Source organism: Erinaceus europaeus, chromosome 17, assembly GCF_950295315.1.
Source record: "Erinaceus europaeus chromosome 17, mEriEur2.1, whole genome shotgun sequence".
NCBI classification, from domain to species: Eukaryota; Metazoa; Chordata; class Mammalia; order Eulipotyphla; family Erinaceidae; genus Erinaceus; species Erinaceus europaeus.
This window is the reverse complement of record NC_080178.1, coordinates 5,440,941-5,461,154: the sequence shown is the minus strand read 5'-3', so window position 1 is coordinate 5,461,154 and position 20,214 is coordinate 5,440,941. Positions and strand designations below refer to the sequence as shown.

Sequence of the window (20,214 nt, the reverse complement as noted above, 5' to 3'; positions counted from 1 at the left end):
AGAAGGTCTGACCAAAAGAAGTGTTCTTGGGTGAGGGAGATAGCATGATGGTCAAGCAAAGATACTTTCATGCCTGAGGCACCAGAAGCCAGGTCCAGTCCTCAGCACCACCATAAGCCAGAGCTGAGCAGTGTTGGGGTAAAAAATATAAATAAATAAAAATACTTTTTCCTATCAAGTGTTGTTGCATAGATTGTTTTCCCCCCTCTTTTAAAATATATTTATTATTATTATTATTATTATTATTGGATAGAGACAGAGAGAAATTGGGGGGAGCAGGCAGAGAGCCGCCTGCTGCTCTACTTCACCACTTGGGGAGCTTTTCCCTAGCCTGTTTTTTAAACTTTAATTTGGCCAAAACCACGAGGCACAAGAAAAAGATACAAATGAAATACAGCTGAGGAGAAAGCATTGAGCTCTCAAGAATGAAGTCCCCCCAGTTTGATCCCTGGCGCTGTGTGACTCTCTGGTTCTCTCTCTCCTCTCTCCTCACTCTTACTGATAATGCGTGCATCTTTAAGGAAGAATTACAGCTAAGGCTAGAGAATGAGATCCTTCAGGTAAGGAAGAACACTAGCTGCCTGGCAATGCTCTAGGCCAAGCCATGCCGGCGTGGGCTGGGCAGAGTCCCAAGAAAGACCTATCCACAACTTCATTCTCAGAACCTGGTAGGGGACCTTGTGTGGGGCTGGGGTCCTCACAGGCATAACTCAAGTAAAAGCACTCCGTGTGAGGTAGCCTGGAGTCACCTGGCTGAGCTCAAGATAAAGGCCAGAGTCCTGTAATGAAACAGAAGAGGGGACCCTGCTCCTGACGATAGGACCAGGCATGAGAGAGACATGGCCACAAGATGAGGAAGTGGCGTGGGAAGAGGCCAGGAGGACCCTCCCCCCTGAAGGCTTCAGAGGAAGCAGGGGCCCAATCTGAAACCTCTAGTTTTCTGAGGCCAGAGAAGCCATGCCTGCTGTTTCAAGTCACCCAGCTTGTGGCACTTTGTAACAGCAGCCCATGCTCACTGATGGCATGAAATGTGACTGGGGAGGGGCACCGGCCCCTGTTTTGATCCCCCGCATAACACAAAATGACAAAGCTGCCTGATGATCCAGGGTCCCTTCAAAAAGAAAAAAAAAAACTGATCTAAGCATATGCATGCTTTTAAGTTTTAAACATGTGAGTGTCACGTGGGTCGGAGTCAGAGGCACTAAAGAGAGCAGCCCCTGGGGTCCTGGTGGTCCCCTAGCTGGGCATGTCTTCAAGCCCCTCCTTCCTCACCTGATGCCCCACCCTTACCTCTGTTCTCACCATATTTCCGGCTCTTGCCCAAGCTTGTATCTTGCTTTCTGTTTGGCAATTTAATATCTACTGTGGGGGGGGGGCGGTTTCATAGTCTGTAATATGGGAAGGAGGAGGAGGTGTAATTAAAATAAAATTTTTTTAAAAAGCACTCAGTAGACTCCCCTCCCTCCCCAGGGCCTGCTCCCATCTGCAGGTTGTGATACTCCCCAGTGGGAGTGACTCTACTGACTCCCAGACAACCGGGGACCCACCAGCAGACCACAGCCCCAGAACAGCCTATGTGGCAAGCCCCCCCCCCTTCCTCCAGTGTCTACCCAGCACCAGGGGTCCAGGCACCAAAGACCACTGTGTAGGTCACTGCACAGCCACCTGCCAGTCGCCGGCCACCCTCCCCTTAAACACCACAGAGGATCGGCAGCTCCCTCCATAAAGACCACCTGCGGTCCCCCAACTTTGGGTGGCAAGTCCCCGCCCCCGTCCTCCCATGACCGCCTCATCCAGCCTTCCTTCACCCGGTGCACACCTGTGTTCAGACACTGTCCCCGCCTCCCTGTGCACGGGGATCCCTGGGCATGGTCACTTCCGTGATCTCACTGTCCCCAGCCCAGGGTTGTGAGTGTCCCCAGCAGATTATGGGCCCTCGCCCGATCCCCACCCCGGGGACTCCAGACTCACTCTTCAGTGAGATCTGTAAACAGTGCTTTCAAGATTGCCCTGGAAATCCAGGGCCCACTGATTAAGCGCGTAGGTGGCCACCGTCACATTCCAGACCATCCTGGCCCCTGTTGCAGGAGGAGGCCACAAGACAGCCGGCACCTGGGAACTAGAGCAGCTGGAGGCCCTGGCCCCGCCCCCAGGGCCGGCTCTGAGCGCGGATTGGACCACGGCTCTAAACTACAGACCACGCCTATCCCTGGGGCCACGCCCCGTTCTCCCCGCCCACAGAGGGCTGGGTGGCGCCTGCACAGTAAGGAAACCGGCCCAGTTGCGCTCTGTGCCCGGGGCCAAGCCCCACTCTTGGGGGTCTGGCCCGCGCCTGCGCTCAAGAGAGACGGGGGAGGACCCCAAGGCTTAGCTGCCCAGAGCCCCGCCCACGCCCCGTCCGGGTTCGAACCTAGGGACTGACTAATCAAGGGAGAGGAAAGGAAACCACTGGCAGAAACCACACTGTCAAGCTTGTCAGGGTGTTCAAAGGGACCTTGCACAACCTTTGACATGGAGACAGAAGTCACCTAGGTAGTATATTACCCTGCCCCCAGAATGTGCAATCTAAGGAAAACAGAGAAAGGTAAACAGACCTGCTGTGAAGGCTAAGCTTTACTCTTTAAAGCTGTCATGTCATGAAAAACCAGACAAGATAGGTGAGCTAGATAGGAGCGCTGGGTGGTGTTCACAGTGAAGGTCGGAATCCAGCTGTGTCATCAAAATGCAAACCTGGTCCTGATCCTAATCAGATCCGGGTTTCTTAAAGGGCCACAAAGGACAACTAGGGGAACAGAGCAAGGCTAATACATTCACTCAAAGCACCGAATGAATGTTAAATGTGTGGTCATTTTATTTTGGTAACTGGAGAGTTATTTTTTAGGAGATGGGTATTGGAGTCCTGGAGAGGAAGGTGTCACCCTCCGCTAATCATAAATCACGAAGAGGAAAGGGAAAGAGAAAAGTACAGAGAGAAGTTGGCTGTAGTAAGTTACTGACAGTTACTGAATTTAAATGTTCACTTTATATAAACTGGCCTGTATGCTGAACACTTTTACAAAATTTTTCAAAAGCGTGATATAAATAAATAAATAGCAAAGAAGAAAAGGAATGGAAAAAAGAAGAGAAAACTTAAGTTTCTGTAAAGGGACACAAATGCTCCAGAGCCCTGGACGAGCAAGGCCTTTGTTTCGGGTGTTGGGGTGTTGGACACCTTCAGCTGCCCGCCGCTCCCTCCACGGGTGGACAGTGGCCCCGCCCCAGCGTCCCACCCCTGGTCCAGGACTGATGGAGGTGGGCTTGCATGGAGCGGCCACCACTGCCCAGCCGGGCATCTCAGGGACTCTGCCCCGCACCCCCCAGGGGAGGGCCCTGAACTGTCAATCTCACACGCTGCGACCGCTGACTGGGGGATGTGATGGCCCGGCGTCTGCTTAGGGGGCGGAGCTAGACTCCTCAGCCAATAGCAGAACGCATCAGAACGGGGCTCACTTCCTATTGGTCATCCGCCGCCTTACGTAACCGAGAAGCCGGGGTCCTTGGACGGCGCGGGGCTGCGGATTCGAGCTGCGCGCTCCGGTGAGCGTGGGAGCCCGCGAGTGCGCGCAGGTAGCGTGCGGGTGAGCCTGGGCGGCCGGGCAGGCGTGCAGGTGAGCCCGAGAGGGGCCGTGGGCGCTCGCAAGTGAGCGAGGAGGGCAGGGAAGACGCTCAGGTGAGCTTGGGGGTGGGGGGATGCGCTGTTGTTGGGGACTGTGCGGACAGGTGGGAGGGAAAGAGTCTCAGATGGGCCGGGGCCGCGAGTGCAGCTGAGGAGGGGCCTCTGCGCAAAGATGGGAGCGTGCTTGCCGGTGGGTGCGGGGTGTACCGGCCTGGGGGAGTGGGTGTGCTGGCAGGCGGGGAGAAGAGGTGTATGGGCAGGTGGAGAGAGAAAGTCTCCCTGATACGTGATGAGGGGCTTCAGGTCAGGTGCGCAGGGTTCATGAGGCTGCCTCCCCCACCCCCAGGAGTCAGCATCCCAGGCTGGTAGGACTCCCTGCCAGCGGCTGCAGCTCCCAGAGAGAGAGAGAGAGAGAGAGAGAGAGAGAGGAGAGGAGAGGTACCACATGTTCCTAAGTGATGTTCTGATTCTTTTTTCTTTTCCTCCTCAACTTTCTCATATTCAAATTAATAATTTCTCTCTCTCTCTCTTTAATTCTCTCTTCTTGGTCTTTGCTGAGTTTTTGTCTTGGGAAATCTGCTGGTGTCTGGGGACAGTGTCCTGCAGGCGGGTGGCCCAGACCTCAGGCCTGCCCCTGCCCCAGCGTTGCCTCAAGGAATCAGCCTGGCTTTGTGACCCCCAAGTTTCTCAGCTCCTTCTCACATCCATCCCTGCCTCCTATGCATGTCTGGAGAGAGTCAATAGGAATGGTCAAATTTCTACTGGAAAGGGATTGGTCAAATTGCACTCAGAGAGCAGGACATTTTCTCTTCCTACCAGGAGCAGAAAAGTCCCTGCCCCACTGTCTGGCTGAGATGTGGCCCCTTCTTCCTTTCCTACGGGAGAAGAGAACACCCACCCTCAGACCAGGGTGCTCGGTTCCAGGTGCTTCTAAGGGCAGGCCCCCAACCCCTCCCTCAGCTCTGGGCACTAAGTCAGAGAGACAAGTGCAGACTCCCAGGAAAACACCCAAACCATCTTTCCCACCCCCAGTGTTCTTGCTCTGGTCTCCCCTGACCACTAGCCTGGGAGTCTTCCTCTTTCTCTCTCTCTCTCTCTCTCTCTCGTCCTAACGTGAATGCTCTCAGTTTTCTCGACTAAAATTTAAAATTCCTGAAACCATGCTCTCTGGAGACCTCACGCTTAAGAGTCCTGTGCTTTATCCACCACACCACCTCCCAAGCCACCGAGAGTGAATTCCCTTGAAAAGGCATCTCCCAACTGTCTGTCCTCTTCCTGTCACCTGCAGGACCTCCTCCGGGGGTTGAGTCGGCTCCAGCAGGCCTGTCAGGCCATCGCATCGGCACTTGGAGATTAGGAGGAACAGGTCTAAGACAGGACTCCCTTCTGCCTTGAGCACCCCTGCCAGGAGTCAGAGGTGAGTGTGTGTGAGATGCAGGACCACTGATCCCCAGCACCAGCCCCGTCTGCCTGTGGGGTCTCAGGAGAAAAGGGACAGTTGTCCAGAACACCTTCCTTCCACATTCCCAGCCGGCCCCCAAGGGGGAGGTTTCCACAGAAGAGGCAGGAGGTTTCTGGGTGATGCCAGGGCAGCCCCGCAGACCCCTGAGAGGTGTGTGTGTGTGTGTGTGTGTGTGTGTGTTCCTCTCTATCCCTCTTTCCTCTCAGTTTCTCCCTGTCCTATCCGAAAGAGAGAGAGATGGGAATAAAGAAGGAAGGTCCCCTACTCCATGTCTGCAAAGAGGACACTTCACAAGTGGTGAAGCAAGTCTGCAGGTATCTCTCTACCTCCCCCACCCCTCTCAATACCTCTCTGTCCTGTCAAATAAAATAGAACGAAAAAAAATAAAGGTGGGAGGGAAAGGCCAGCAGGAGCAGTGGCTTCGTGGTGCTGGTACCAAGCGCCAGCAGTAACCCTGGTGACAAGGAAGGAAAGAAAGAAGGAGGGAGGGAGTCGGGCGGTGGCGCAGCGGCTTAAGCACATGCGGCGCAGAGCGCAGACCGGCGCAAGGATCCCGGTTCGAGCCCCCGGCTCCCCACCTGCAGGGGAGTCGCTTCCCAGGCGGTGAAGCAGGTCTGCAGGTGTCTGTCTTTCTCCCCCCCTCTGTCTTCCCCTCCTCTCTCCATTTCTCTCTGTCCTATCTGGCAATGATGACATCAGTAACAACAACAATGATAAAAACAGCAAGGACAAATAAAATAAAACAAAACAATAAAAAAAAGGAAAATAAATAAATAAAATATTTTTTATATTTATTTTATTTATTCCCTTTTATTGCCCTTGTTGTTTTATTGTTGTAGTTATTATTGTTGTCGTCGTTGTTGGATAGGACAGAGAGAAATGGAGAGAGGGAGGGGAAGACAGAGAGGGGGAGAGAAAGACAGACACCTGCAGACCTGCTTCACCGCCTGGGAAGCGACTCCCCTGCAGGTGGGGAGCCGGGGTTCGAACCGGGATCCTTATGCCGGTCCTTATGCTTTGCGCCACCTGCGCTTAGCCTGCTGCACTACAGCCCGACTCCCAAATAAAATATTTTTTAAAAAGAAGGAAGGAGTAAAAGAAACACAGAACACAGTCCAAAAGGACTGAGCAGGCCAGCAGGGCTCCTGTGGGATGTGTGGAAAGTGAGGGAACCTTGCACCCCAGCCGGTCACTCCTGGAGGGCAGTGGGCAGGACGGGGCTTTGGTGGGGCCTCCCCACCCCACCTCCCCCAGGTCTGGTTACACGGTGGGCTGCCAGGTGGCATGGCTGTGGCCTCTGCGGGGTCACCTCTGACTCTTGAGCCCTGTGGTGTTGGTGCTGTCAGCAGGGGAGGGCTGTCTCAGCTCGGCTGTCCTCTGGGCCTATCCCTCTTCCTTCAGAGTGGGGAGAGGCTGCTGACACCAACCTGGGGACGGGGTTCTTGAGGCTGGGGGACACTGGAGAATTCCTCCTGTGGACCCCACCCCTTCATGCTCAGGCCTGTGACTTTTGGGTACCCTATGAACCCCCTCCCCAGCACTGAAGCCTGTGACCCCCATGTAACAGGCCCTGTGACCCCCAACATCAGGGTCTGTGACCAGCCCCAGCACCTGGGCCTGTGATCCCCAGTACTTGGACCTCTGATGCCCCCCTCTCCCCCAGCACCCAGGCCTGTGGCCTCAGTCCCTGTCCCACAGCAGTGTCCCATCCACCTGGTGGCTGAGTGTCCCCACCTCCCAGGCAGACTGGCCCATGTCTGAGCCCCGTCTCCCCTCTTCAGGCCACGATGGCTTCCAGATCCCAGCCCAGCACTCCCAAGGCCAAGAGCCTGGATGGCATCGCCAACGGCAAGACCTCCTCAGAAGGGCAGTGGGGCCGCGCCTGGTAAGGATCCCCCCACCCCCCAGCTAGTGGACTGTGTGGGTCTTGGGGAGAGACATGCAGACTCAGTGAGTTCCCAGACCTAGTGACACAGTTATGCTCTGAGAGGAAGGGCAGGTGAGCACTTCCTTTTTCTTCTAAATAGCTTGGCCCTGGGGCATGCATGACCACTCCATTCTTTTTATCATTGATATGAGAGGCAGAGAGGAGGGGAGAGGGGCAGCTCCCCCCATGCTGTGGTGCTCTCATGCGGTCCTGAGACTGGAACTCAGAACCTCATGCATGAGAAATCACAGGCCTTGCCAGATGAGCTATCTCCCAGCTAGTTTTCCATTTTTTAAAGTAAGGACTGAGAGCAAATCCCCGAAGCTGATTTGGGGGCAGCCAGCACCCTGGCCTCCGAGCCCACTGCTGCCTTGTCTCCTTGACAGGGGAGCTGGGAGCAGGGGGCCCTGGATAGGGGGGGTAGGGAGTGGGGAGGGCATTCCTGCACTCTCAAACCAGACCCACAGTCCACAGCCCCCTGACTGCTGATGGTAGAACACATCTTGGGGGCTTCTCTTGGGGCTGCCGGCAGTGTGGACTGTCCCGAGCATAAGACACAGAGAGAGGCCTGGCAGGTGGTGCAGACCATGCCTTGTGTGGAGTGAGAGTTGGCAGGCGGTGTAGACCATGCCATGTGTGTGGAGTGAGGTTTGGCAGGTGGTGTAGACCATGCCGTGTGTGGAGTGAGGGCTGGCAGGCGGTATAGACCATGCCGTGTGTGGAGTGAGGGCTGGCAGGCGGTGTAGACCATGCCGTGTGTGGAGTGAGGTTTGGCAGGCAGTGTAGACCATGCCATGTGTGGAGTGAGGTTTGGCAGTCAGTGTAGACCATGCCGTGTGTGGAGTGAGGGCTGGCAGGCGGTGTAGACCAAGCTGTGTGTGGAGTGAGAGCTGGCAGGCAGTGTAGACCATGCCATGTGTGGAGTGAGGGCTGGCAGATGGTATAGACCATGCCATGTGTGTGGAGTGAGGTTTGGCAGGTGGTGTAGACCATGCTGTGTGTGGAGTGAGGGCTGGCAGGCGGTGTAGACCATGCCGTGTGTGGAGTGAGGGCTGGCGGGCGGTGCAGACCATGCCGTGTGTGGATTGAGGGCTGGCAGGCAGTGTAGACCGTGCCGTGTGTGGAGTGAGGGCTGGCAGGTGGTATAGACCATGCCATGTGTGTGGAGTGAGGGCTAGCAGGCAGTGTAGACCATGCCGTCTGTGGAGTGAGGGCTGGCAGGCGGTGCAGACCATGCTGTGTGTGGAGTGAGGGCTGGCAGGCAGTGTAGACCATGCCGTGTGTGGAGTGAGGGCTGGCGGGCGGTGCAGACCATGCCGTGTGTGGAGTGAGGGCTGGCAGGCAGTGTAGACCGTGCCGTGTGTGGAGTGAGGGCTGGCAGGCGGTGTAGACCGTGCCGTGTGTGGAGTGAAGGCTGGCAGGCAGTGTAGACCGTGCCGTGTGTGGAGTGAGGGCTGGCAGGCGGTGTAGACCGTGCCGTGTGTGGAGTGAGGGCTGGCAGGCGGTGTAGACCATGCCGTGTGTGGAGTGAGGGCTGGTGGGCGGTGCAGACCGTGCCGTGTGTGCGGAGGCATGTGGACGCCTCCGTGTGGGGTAAGGCCACAGGCCAGTGTGGCCGCCGCTGGCTGACCGTGTCCGCAGGGAGGTGGACTGGTTCTCGCTGGCCAGCGTGGTCCTGCTGCTGCTCTTCGCCCCCTTCATCGTGTACTACTTCATCATGGCCTGCGACCAGTTCGACTGCTCCCTCTCGGCGCCCGCCCTGGACCTGGCCTCCGGCCGCACCCGCCTGGCCGACATCTGGGCCCGGACGCCGGGGCTCACGTGGGAGGCCGCCCGGCTCTACGCCCTGTGGGTCTCCTTCCAGGTCAGCCCCCCACGGCCCTCTGTGTCTGCAGGGGATCCCACAGCCAGAGGGGGGACCCCCGCTGCCCCCGAGCTCCCAAGCCTGAAGGGGTTCACTAACAGGGAGGATACCCCAGCTGTGTTTCTTGTTGGACCCAAGACTTCTGGTGTTCCAGGTCTCATCTTTGGGAACCCCATGTCCCCTCATTCCGGTGTGTCTTTGGGGGGACTATGGCAGGGGCCCGTCTCCTTTTGCCACCTGGCTGACTGCCGACCCGCCACCATCCCCAGGGAGCCCCACCCCATCAGTTGGGTTGACAACCAGCCACGGGAGGCGGCGGTGTCCTGAGGGACCTCAGCCTCAGTGGACTCCTGCCCTGCCGGACTTGTCATTAAACAGAGAGAGGAAAGCCTCTCAGTGTGAGGCTTGTCCCTGCCTTGGGGGACAGCTGCCCTCACGCCAGGCTGTCCCTTGGCCCCAGAACTGCCCCTTGGCCACGGAAGCCTGTGTAGACTTGAGAAGGGGACTAGGAGACCTGCCAGTGGGGTCCCGCCCACCCCCTGCCCCACCCCCTTCCCTGGGGTGACTGCAGAACAGGAAGCAGGCGGTGGGGGTGGCCGGCCAGCCTGCAGGGGCCCCTTTTGGGGTGTCTGGAATTAGGGGGCAGGGGCTCCTATGGGTGCGAGGATGAGGAGCTCACCCCCGTTTCTGTGACAGGTGCTGCTATATATAGCGCTCCCCGACATCTGCCACAAGTTCCTGCCCAGCTACGTGGGGGGTGTGCAGGAGGGGGCTGTGACCCCTGCAGGTAACCCCCAGCTCCCCTACCCCTCGTGGGGCCTGCCCCTGGCTGCCTCCTTCGACAAAGTCCAATCACTGGAGGAAACTGTAGCATGGAAATTCCTTCCAGGGATGGAGCCTGTTGCCGAGAGAGAGGGAGAGGGAGAATGGGGAGGGGAGAGAGAGAGAACCATCAATTCCAGGCTGGAGGCTGTGGTGCACCTGGTCGAGCACACATCTTACCTGTCATGGGGTGAGGGGGGTGCTTCACGGGTGATGAACTGTGCTGCAGGTCTTCATTTATTGGCTAGAGACAGCCAGAAATTGAGAAAGAAGGGGGGAGATAGAGAGGGAGAGACAGAGAGGCACCGACAGCCCTGCTTCACCACTTACAAAACTTTCCCCCTGCAGGTGGGGACGGGGGGCTTGAGCCCAGGTCCTGGCTCGTTGTAACATGTGCGCCCAGCCAGGTGCACCAGCGCCGGGCCTCAGGTGTTTCTCTCTACCACCTCCTTCTGAGTTTCTCTCTGTCTCTGTCCAAAAGTAATAAATCAATAAATAAATAATAAATAGTTTTAAACGGGGGGTGGGGTGGATGACGGTACACCCAGTCGAGCTCACACTTGCCGTTGCCGTGCACGAGGACCTGGGTTCGAGCCCCCTGCAGGGAGGATGCTTCACAAGTGGTGAAGTGGGTCTGTAGGTGTCTCTCGCCAGCCCTGTGACTCCACTGCTGCCGGCAGCTGTTATTTTTCCCTTTATTTGTTTTTTCCTGTTTTCTTTGATCGGAAAGAGAGAAATTGAGAGGAGAGGGAGACATAAAGAGAGAGAGACCCGCAGACCTCCTTCACCACTTGTGAAGCTTCCCCTCCTGCAGGTGGGGAGTGGGGGCTCCAACCCACTTCTTTTCACATGGTCATATGTTTGCTTAACCGGGTGCAACACCCACCTTCTCCTCTCTCCCTCCCTACCTTCCCCTCTCCCCCCCCCTCAATTTCTCTCTGTCCTATCTAATAAAATGGAAAGTTAAAAAAAGAAAAGAAATGGGAGTCGGGCGGTGCCGCAGTGGGTTAAGTGCACATGGTACGAAGCTCAGGGACCGGAGTAAGGATCCCAGTTCAAGCCCCGGCTCCCCACCTGCAGTGGTGAAGCAGGTCTGCAGGTGTCTGTCTTTCTCTCCCCCTCTGTCTTCCCCTCCTCTCTCCATGTCTCTCTGTCCTATCCAACAATGACAACATCAATAACAATAAAACAGCAGGGCAACAAAAGGGAATAAATAAATAAATTTTTAAAAATAATAAGTTTTAAAAATAAAGAACAGAAATGCCAGCAGTGGATTTGGTGTGCTGGCACTGAAACCCAGTGATAAGCCTGGTGGCAATTACAAAATAATGATAAATAGGGCTCGGGCGATAGCGCAGCAGGTTAAACGCACATGGCCCAAAGCGTAAGGATCCCGGTTTGAGGCCCCAGCTCCCCATCTGCAGGGGAGTCAATTCACAGGCGGTGAAGCAGGTCTGCAAGTGTCTGTCTTCTCTCCCCCTCTCTGTCTTCCCCTCCTCTCTCCATTTCTCTCTGTCCTATCCAACAATGAACAACATCAACAACAGCAATAATAACCACAACAAGGGCAATAAAGGGGGGAAAATGGCCTCCAGGAGCAGTGAATTCATGGTGCAGGAACTGAGCCCCAGCAATAACTCTGGAGGCAAAAAATAATATATTTTTTAAAAATTTTTTCAAGAGTTCTCTGGGAGTAGTCGAAGGTACAGACACAAAGCCCTGTCTGCCAAGGGAAAACTATTTCACCGAGCCCCCACCCTTTGCAGGGCTCAGCGGGTAGGGAGGGGCAAACGGTCCGGGGTGGGGTGGGGGGTGGGGGGCATTGCCGTAACACCTCCGATGCCGCGTCTCTGTGCAGGGGTCGTGAACAAGTACGAGATCAACGGGCTGCAGGCCTGGCTCATCACGCACCTGCTGTGGTTCGCCAACTGCCACCTGCTAGGCTGGTTCCGCCCCACCATCATCTTCGACAACTGGATCCCTCTGCTGTGGTGCGCCAACATCCTGGGCTACGCCGTGTCCACCTTCGCCATGGTCAAGGGCTACCTCTTCCCCTCCAACACCAGAGACTGGTAGGCCTCTCTGTCTCCTGGGACCCTGCGACGGGAGACAGGGACACCCCGGGGCTTTGAGGGCATCCTTAGCAGAGTAGGGTGGGAGGGTCCCTACTGACTCTACCAGCTCCCTCACTGTGGCCGCTGCCTCTGGGGCGGGAACAGTAGCTTCTGGGCAGGAGCCAGCAGAGCCCACCGCCTCCCTCTGATGCCAGCACAGCCCAGATGATCTAGTCACAGGGCTGTGTCACTTCCGTGCCTTTAATCCAGCAGCTTCCAGAAGAGAGTCCTATGGCTGTGCCTGCTCTGCTGAGGACTTTGGGTTAGACCTTTGTTTTTGTGATTATTTTATTTTATTTATCTGTTTGTTTGTTTGGATAGGGACAGCCAGATATAGAGAGGGAAGGGGAAGATAAGAGAGGAAGAGAGACAGAAAGACACCTGCAGACCTGCTTCAGCACTCGTGAAACTTTCCTCCTGTAGGTGGGGACCAGGGGCTTGAACCCGGGTCCTTGCACACTGTAACATGTGCACTCGAGCAGATGCGTCACCACCCGGCCCCCGGCCCCCCACCTGTCCATCTGTCTATGCATCTCTTTATCTGCCCCCAGCCCCCCACCTGTCCGTCTGTCTATGCATCTCTTTATCTGCCCACTTCTCAATCCCAACTGCCCACCACCTGTCTGTACTCTCCATTTATCCATCCACCCACCTGTATTTCCATCCACCCATCTATCCTCCGTCCATTCCTCCTTCCCTCACTCTGTCCCACAGGTACATGTCTCACCAAGCTGTTCATCCCTTCCTACCCCTCCTTCCGTCACCTACCCATCTGCCCACCTCTTCATCATTCATCCCATACCCCTCATCCTTCATCCGTCCATCATCCGTCCACAAGTAGACAGTAGGGTTTTATAGATGTGACAGAGACCCTTACTTGGGGGAGTGTTTGTGTTGTACCCCTGAGACCCAGAGACTATGTCGAGTGTCCCTCCTTTAATGGCTGCCCCCGGTCCCTTGCACAGGACCTCAGACGCTGAAACTCGGAGTGTGTGTGTGACTGTCCCAGAGCAGGGCTGGTCTTCCGTCACTCGCTGCTCTAATCTCTCCTCACCGCTTTGGCCTCTTGTCTGTCTTTCCTGCCCATGGAGACAGACTTGAGCCCACTGAGCGCAGGAGTCCCCATGCACAGCCCGCTCTATGTGACCGTCTCCCGTTATCCCCACAGCCGGCTCTGGCCACGCCACAGAGGGCTGTGGTGCTGGGTCTCCAGGGTGGCGAGTGGTTAGGGGACGTGTCCGGTCAGGCTAGATGGGGGCTGGCCAAGCTCTTGGCCTCACTCCGGGGAGTTTTGCGCAGAGAAACCCACCACCTGCACAGGAAGGTGAGCGCAGGCCCCACCTCCCTGAGGACTGGGGTGAGCGGGGTGCTCTCTGCAGAAAAGTTGGTGCTGAGGATCTAAGAGATTGTGCAGAGGTAGTTTCCCAGGCTTGCCTGCCTAGGGTGCTAGGTTCAATCCCCAGCACCACCAGAAGCCCTGTCTGAGCTGTGTTCTGATCTCTCCCTCCTCCCATTAAAATAAATAAATAATATCATTTATTTATTGGATAGAGACAGAGAGGAACTGACGTGGATTGGGGGGAGATAGAGAAATAGAAACACCTGCAGACCTGCCGCACTGCCTGTGACGCTTCCCTCCTGCAAGTGAAGAGCAGGGGCTTGAACCTAGACCCTCAACAGAGGCAACGTGCACTCTGCCACGTGCACTGGGGCCAGGTCCCGGATGAATAATATATATTTTTTAATATTTATTTTCTTTTTGTTGCCCTTGTTGTTTTTATTGTTGTTGTAGTTATTATTGTTGTTGGATAGGACAGAGAGAAATGGAGAGAGGAGGGGAAGACAGAGAGGGGGAGAGAAAGACAGACACCTGCAGACCTGCTTCACCACCTGTGAAGCGACTCCCCTGCAGGTGGGGAGCCAGGGGCTCGAACCCGGATCCTTACGCCGGTCCTTGCCCTTTGCGCCACGTGCGCTTAACCCACTGCGCTACCGCCCGACTCCCGATGAATTATATTTTAAAGCACAGAAAATGGCCAGGGGCAAGAGGTCCATCTGCTGGAGCACAGGGCTTCACATGCCAGAGGTCCCCTGGCACCACCACGTGTCTGAAATCAGAGGTGCTCTGGCTTTTGTGAAAATAAATCAAACTTTAAAAAGTTGAGAATAAGGGGCCGGTGGTATGCCCAGTGGAGCACACATGTCACCGTGTGCAAGAATCCAGGTTCGAGCCCCCTCTGCCCGCCTGCAGGGAGGACACTTCATGAGTGTTGAAGCAGTGCTGCAGCTCTCTCTTTTACCCCCTCCCCTCTCAATTTCAAGGGGGGAAAAAATGGCCACCGGGAATGGTGGAGTCATAGTGCTGGCACAGACCCCCAGCAATAACCCTGGTGGCAAAATATATATAATGAAATAAGCGTTGAGAATATAGTGGTGAGCTATGGCTGAATGAATATAGGTGAGAGTGAACGAGGCCATGGGGAGCTGGCAGAGCCTCTGGTGGGGAGTGAGGGAGTCCCGCCATCCCCCAGGTCACTTCGTCTTACAGCCCCCCCAGGGCCCCTGAATCCACAGGAGCACAGCCCCCACCCCCTGAGAGAAAACCTCTCTAACAGCACCCGCCCTCTCTGTCTCTGTGTCCGCCACGAAGCAAGTTCACGGGCAACTTTTTCTACAACTACATGATGGGCGTGGAGTTCAACCCGCGCATCGGCAAGTGGTTTGACTTCAAGCTCTTCTTCAACGGCCGCCCCGGCATCGTGGCCTGGACACTCATCAACCTGTCGTTCGCGGCCAAGCAGCAGGAGCTGTACGGCCACATCACCAACTCCATGATCCTCGTCAACTTGCTGCAGGTAGCTGGACCAGCCGGGGGCCGGAGGTGGTTGGAGACAGGCTACAGGAACCCCACAGCTTCTGAAAGAGGAGCTGGGATTCCCCCCCCCACCCTGGGGCCTGGGGGCATCTGACGGGGTGGGAGGAGGGGCCTGTCAGGCCTCTAGGACTCAAGCACAGGTGTCATGGGCTTCTTGGGCTTAGAGACAGGACACGCAGAGGTGTGACGCGTGGCGCGGTGTTTGATTAATGCAGGCGTCCTTGGTGTAGCGGTTTCGTACACATAAAAACCGCCCTGGGGAACGGGCAGTGGTGTACCTGGTTGAACCCACCCATCACTGTGTGTAAGGACCAGGTTTGAGTCCCTGTTCCCCACCTGCTGCGGGGGGAGGGGACACTTCATAAGCGGTGAAACAGGTCTGCAGGGGTCTCTGTCTCTCTGTCTTCTTCCCTCTCAATTTCTCTTTCCTGTCAAATAAAATAGAAAGAGAAAGGGGGAAAGAAAAAGAAAAAATGGCTACCAGAAGCTGGGCATTTGTAGTGCCGGCACGGAGCCCCAGCAATCATCCTGGTGGCAGTTAAAAAGGGGGGGGCATAGTTCCAGGTTAAGTGCACATAGTACGAAGCGCAAGGATCCCGGTTTGAGCCCCCGGCTCCCCACCTGCAGGGGGGGTCGCTTCACAGGCGGTGAAGCAGGTCTGCAGGTGTCTGTCTTTCTCTCCCCTTCTCTGTCTTCCCCTCCTCTCTCCATTTCTCTCTGTCCAATGCAACAACAATAACAGCAATGGCAATTAAACAACAATTAACAACAAGGGCAACAGAAATGGAGAAAACCGGCCTCCAGGAGCAGTGGATTTGTAGTGCAGGCACTGCGAAGGACTGGTATAAGGATACGAGATCAAGCCCCTGGATCCCCACCTGAGGGGAGTCGCTTCACAGGCGGTGAAGCAGGTCTGCGGGTGTCTGTCTGTCTTCCCTCCTCTCTCAGTTTCTCTCTGTCCTGTCTAATAAAGTGTGTGTGTGGGGGGGGAATGGCTGCCAGGAGCAGAGGATTGGTAGATCCCAGTGTTTTCTTCCACATAACCTCCTCCCCACCCCCTGTGGATTCCAGGTGGCCCTGGAGAAGGGGAAGGGGAACTCAGATTTGATTTTGTTTAGATGTATGTATTTATGTTGGATAAAAACAGAAAAATTGAGAGAGGGCGAGAGATAGAGAGACACTTGCAACATTGCTCCACTGCTTGTCAAGCTTCCCCCCTGCAGGTGGGGACCAGAGGTTTGAACCCCGGTCCTTGTGCACTGTAACCAGGTGTGTCACCACCCAGCCCCTCAGCGATTCCTTTCACATTCGACCCGTATGTATGAAGGGAACTTGGTCTCCTCAGCCCAACCCAGAGGGACCTAGTGATCGCCTGGCCTTGCTGAGTTCTCACCAGCGGGCCGGGTCACATGGAGCCAAGTCCCAGGCTCTGTCCCTGCACGACCTGAGCTCTGTGGTCTTTGGTGTCACCTCCTGGGGCAGTGCTGGCCACCACCGCCAACTCTGAGGACAGGTTTCCCCTCCCCAGGACACAGAACTGCCCCACTCACCCTTCTGTCCCTCCTGCCCCAGAGGACCTTGGTGGCCCCCAGGAGCACGCCCACCTCAGCACCCCTCCCCCATGTCCTGTGGCTGGCTTACCACCCTCTTTTGCAGGCCATCTACGTGGTAGACTTCTTCTGGAACGAGACCTGGTACCTGAAAACCATCGATATCTGTCACGACCACTTTGGCTGGTACCTGGGCTGGGGGGACTGCGTGTGGCTGCCCTACCTCTACACGCTGCAGGTGAGGACAGGCACCGGGGACAGGGTGCTGCGGCAGGGGGCGGGGGGGGCACTGCCACCTCCAGGAAGAGGGCCAGGCTCTGTCTGTCAGCCTCCTGTGGGCCTCCTCAGCAAGCACTCCGGATGGGGCAGCTTTAATCCTTCCACCGGGTGCCCAGGTGAGAAAGGAGGTTCGAGAAAGATCTGAGTCCGGGGTCCCAGGGCCCCCAGTCACTGGGCTGTACGCTGGGACAGCCCAGAACAGCTGATGCAGGAGAGCCCGGGGTTCCCCTGGGTCTGCGGGGCCCACAGAGCTGAGCAGGCTGGCCGGGGTTGGCGCCCCAGGCCCCATCCCAGTATGGGCAGCCCTATAGCACCCGGGCAAGCTCTTCCTCTGTGCACAGCTCACTACCGCCTGGTCTGTGACCTCGATGTTAGGTGTGTGCTCACAGCACTGAAATGTTTATGAGATGGGGGGATGGAGGGGGAGCAGGTGGTGGTGCACCTGGTTGAGTGCATATGTTACAGTACACAAGGACCCAAGTTCAAGCCCCCGGTCCCCACCTGTGGGGTCCTTCACCTGTGCGGTGAAGCAGTGCTGCAGGTATCTCTCTGTCTCTCTATCTATCTCTGCCTTCCCTCTCGATTCCTGGCTGTCTCTATCCAATAAATAAAGATAATTTTAAAAAATTAAAAAAGGAAAAAAGCTTTTAAAGAATAGAGGAAGAGAGAGAGAGAGATCTAACCCCAGACCTCCTGCTTGCAAGTCCTTTCTTTTTTTTTTCTTTTTTTGTTAGCAATTTGCTAATTGATTTACAAAAAACTACATCATGTCAGCAGGAGTATGATTCCACACTGTTCCCACCCCCAGAGTTCTGAATCCCAAGTTCCTCCACCGCAAACCACCGGGGTTCTCCCAAGGTCTCAGACGTGGGTTAACCATCATCTCCAATTATCTGTCCACATTTGTACATATTTGTCCCCCTTTTCCTCTCAGGTCCAATCCTCTCTTCCCCTCCAAACCACACATAACCTGACTACTTCATCCAAATATCTCTGTTTCGTCCCCTCTCTCTGGAACCTGGTGGAGCTGGAGTTCAAAGCCCTCTTACCCTCCCCCCCATCACTTCTCCCCCACCGGGAGCACAGCTCAAAGTTGTTTTGGGGGTGCAGAAGGTTGGAGTTCTGGCTTCTGTAATTGCTTCTCCACTGAAATTGAGTGTTGGCAGGTCAATCCATAGCCTCAGCCTGTTTCTGTCTTTCCCGAGTTGGGTAGTGCCTTGCAAGTTCTTTGTCTCCCACCGTACACCTCCTGGCCCATATAGTGTTCACCACAGTCACACATTGTGTGTGCGTGTGTGTGTGTGCACAGCAAGCAGGAACCAGGAGTCAGCCACTTGACTCAGAGTCAAGGTGATGGGCAGAGTGTGCCAAGAATTCACCCTTTGCAACCTGGGAGGTGCTGTAGTGGTTAAGTTGAGCGCCTACATCACATGCTCAAGGACCCGGGTTCAAGACCCTCACTGCTCACCTGTAGGGAGGATACTTCAGGAGTGGTGAAGCAGATCTGCAGGTGTCTTTCTCCCTCTCTATCTCCCCTCCTCTCACAGTTTCTCTCTGTCCCTGGCCCTGCTCTGAGCCCCTGACCTCTACCCACCCTGTGATTCCCCGTGCTCTGCCCGCAGGGCCTCTATCTGATGTGGCCTCCTTGCCCTAAGCGCTCCCACTTCTTCTTCTAGAGTTTGCCAGCGCTCCCACTTCACCCTGCCCACAGGGTCTCTACCTGGTGCCCCCCACTGCCCCCCTCCCCTGCCCTCCCTGAGCCCCCTCTGCCCACAGGGTCTCTACCTGGTGCCCCCCACTGCCCCCCATCCCCTGCCCTCCCTGAGCCCCCTCTGCCCTCAGGGCCTGTACCTGGTGTACCACCCAGTGCAGCTGTCCCCACTCCACGCGGCGGCCGTGCTGCTGCTGGGCCTGCTGGGCTACTACGTGTTCCGCGTGGCCAACCACCAGAAGGACCTGTTCCGCCGCACGGACGGCCGCTGCCTCATCTGGGGCCGCCGGCCGCGGGCCATCGAGTGCTCCTACACATCGGCCGACGGGCAGCGCCACCGCAGCAAGCTGCTGGTGTCGGGCTTCTGGGGCCTGGCGCGCCACCTCAACTACACGGGCGACCTGCTGGGCAGCCTGGCCTACTGCCTGGCCTGCGGCGGCGCCCACCTGCTGCCTTACTTCTACGTGCTCTACATGACCGTGCTGCTCACCCACCGCTGCCTGCGCGACGAGCACCGCTGTGCCGCCAAGTACGGCCGCGACTGGGCGCGCTACACGGCCGCCGTGCCCTCCCGCCTGCTGCCCGGCCTCTTCTGACGGGGCCCTGGAACCCTGGACCACCTGCTGCCTGGCCTCTTCTGAGGGGGCCCCAAGACTGTCAAACCACCCCCAGGTCCCCTTGACAACCAGGCCTACCGGCCTGCTGCCCAGTCTCCTCTGAGGGGACCCCAGACTCCCCAGCCCCCCATCCCCCTGAACGCCTGCTGCTTGGCTTTTTTTGAGGGGACCCCAAGACCCTCAACCCCTCCCACAGGCCCCCCAATAGCCAGTCCTGCCAGCCTGCTGCCCGGTCTCCTCTGAGGGGACCCCAGACTCCCCAGCCCCACCTGTTGCCTGGCCTTTTCTGAGGGGACCCCAAAACCCTGGACACCGCCCCCCAGGTCCCCTGACAGCTGATTCTGTTGCCCAGCCTCTTTGAAGGGGACCCTGAGCCCCCTCCCCAAAACCTCCACAGGCCCCCCTGACAGCTGGGCCTGCCTGCCTGCTGCCTAGCCACTTCTGAGGTACCCTGGACTCCCCCAGACCTCCCAAGGGCCCCCCCAGCCACCATGCCTGCCTGCCTACTGCCCAGCCTCTTCTGAGAGGATCCTGGGACCCATGGACTGCCCAGACTCCCGGACCCCCATCACCAGCTGCAGGGTCGCCCCCTCTGGTGTCAGATGGAGCAAGAGCCCCGTCACCCAGGGCAGCCACGGGCCTGCTTCTTCCTGCAGATGCTGCCCTCCAGCCCACACAGCCAGGTGTCCCACCCGGCATCCGCTTCCTCCTAGACAAGTGGGACCCCATGGGGTGCTCCTGCCGCCCCTTCCCACTGCCTGCCCTCCGTCCGGGCCACTACACCCCTGTTCGCCGGTGAGGGCGCATCTCCCCGGTTCAGGGCTCCTGCTGCCGGCTGAGTGTCAGCCAGCCAAGTGCCTCCGAGATCCCGAAACCGGCCCACCTGGTGCTCTCCTACTCCCCCACCCCACCCCCGGGCTTCTAGAAAGTTCTGGCGTGATGGCCCCATTGTGACCCCGACTCTTTGTAGTAAACTTGCTGTTCTCAAACCCCCCCCCCCCTCGTGGTGTCTTTTTGTTTGCTGGTTTTTAAATATTTATATTTATTTTGGGTGGAGACAGACACTGAGAGGAAAGGGAAAATGTAGCGGGAGACTTGCAGCCCTGCTTCCGTGCTCATGAAGCTTCCCTCCCTACAGGTGGAGGCTAGGGGGGCTTGAAGCTGGGTCCTTATGCATGCTTAAAGCCAACTGTGCAAAAAAAAAAAAACGGGTTCAAGCCCCTGGCCCCCAATTGCAAAGGAGAAGTTTCACACGCAGTGGAACAGTGCTGCAGGCAGGTGTCTCACTTTCCCTCCTTCTCTGTCTCCTCGTCCTTCTCCATTTCTTTGTCTTTTTTT

General features: G+C 56.7%; 2 protein-coding genes across 8 annotated transcripts in view; both read left to right on the top strand.

The window, feature by feature from the left end:
* The window catches only part of LOC103109610 (mas-related G-protein coupled receptor member A2-like), a 52,021-nt gene that overhangs the window by 19,946 nt on the left and 11,861 nt on the right, over positions 1 to 20,214 (top strand). The gene's annotated exons all lie outside the window — the stretch shown is intronic.
* DHCR7 (7-dehydrocholesterol reductase) lies at positions 3,468 to 19,214 on the top strand. 6 transcript variants are annotated; one of them, XM_060176193.1, is made up of 10 exons: positions 3,588 to 3,709; positions 4,475 to 4,579; positions 4,944 to 5,072; positions 6,899 to 7,002; positions 8,686 to 8,908; positions 9,605 to 9,695; positions 11,589 to 11,802; positions 14,495 to 14,699; positions 16,376 to 16,507; positions 18,391 to 19,214. In XM_060176193.1, exons 4-10 carry the CDS (start codon positions 6,905 to 6,907, stop codon positions 18,853 to 18,855), a joined length of 1,428 nt encoding a protein of 475 aa, XP_060032176.1. In that variant the 5' UTR covers positions 3,588 to 3,709; positions 4,475 to 4,579; positions 4,944 to 5,072; positions 6,899 to 6,904; the 3' UTR covers positions 18,856 to 19,214. The 6 variants fall into 6 exon arrangements, with proteins under 6 accessions (XP_060032179.1, XP_016041705.1, XP_060032178.1 ...); XM_060176196.1 differs by lacking the exons at positions 3,588 to 3,709; positions 4,475 to 4,579 and adding an exon at positions 3,468 to 3,576; XM_016186219.2 differs by lacking the exon at positions 4,475 to 4,579 and having other exon boundaries at positions 3,547 to 3,617.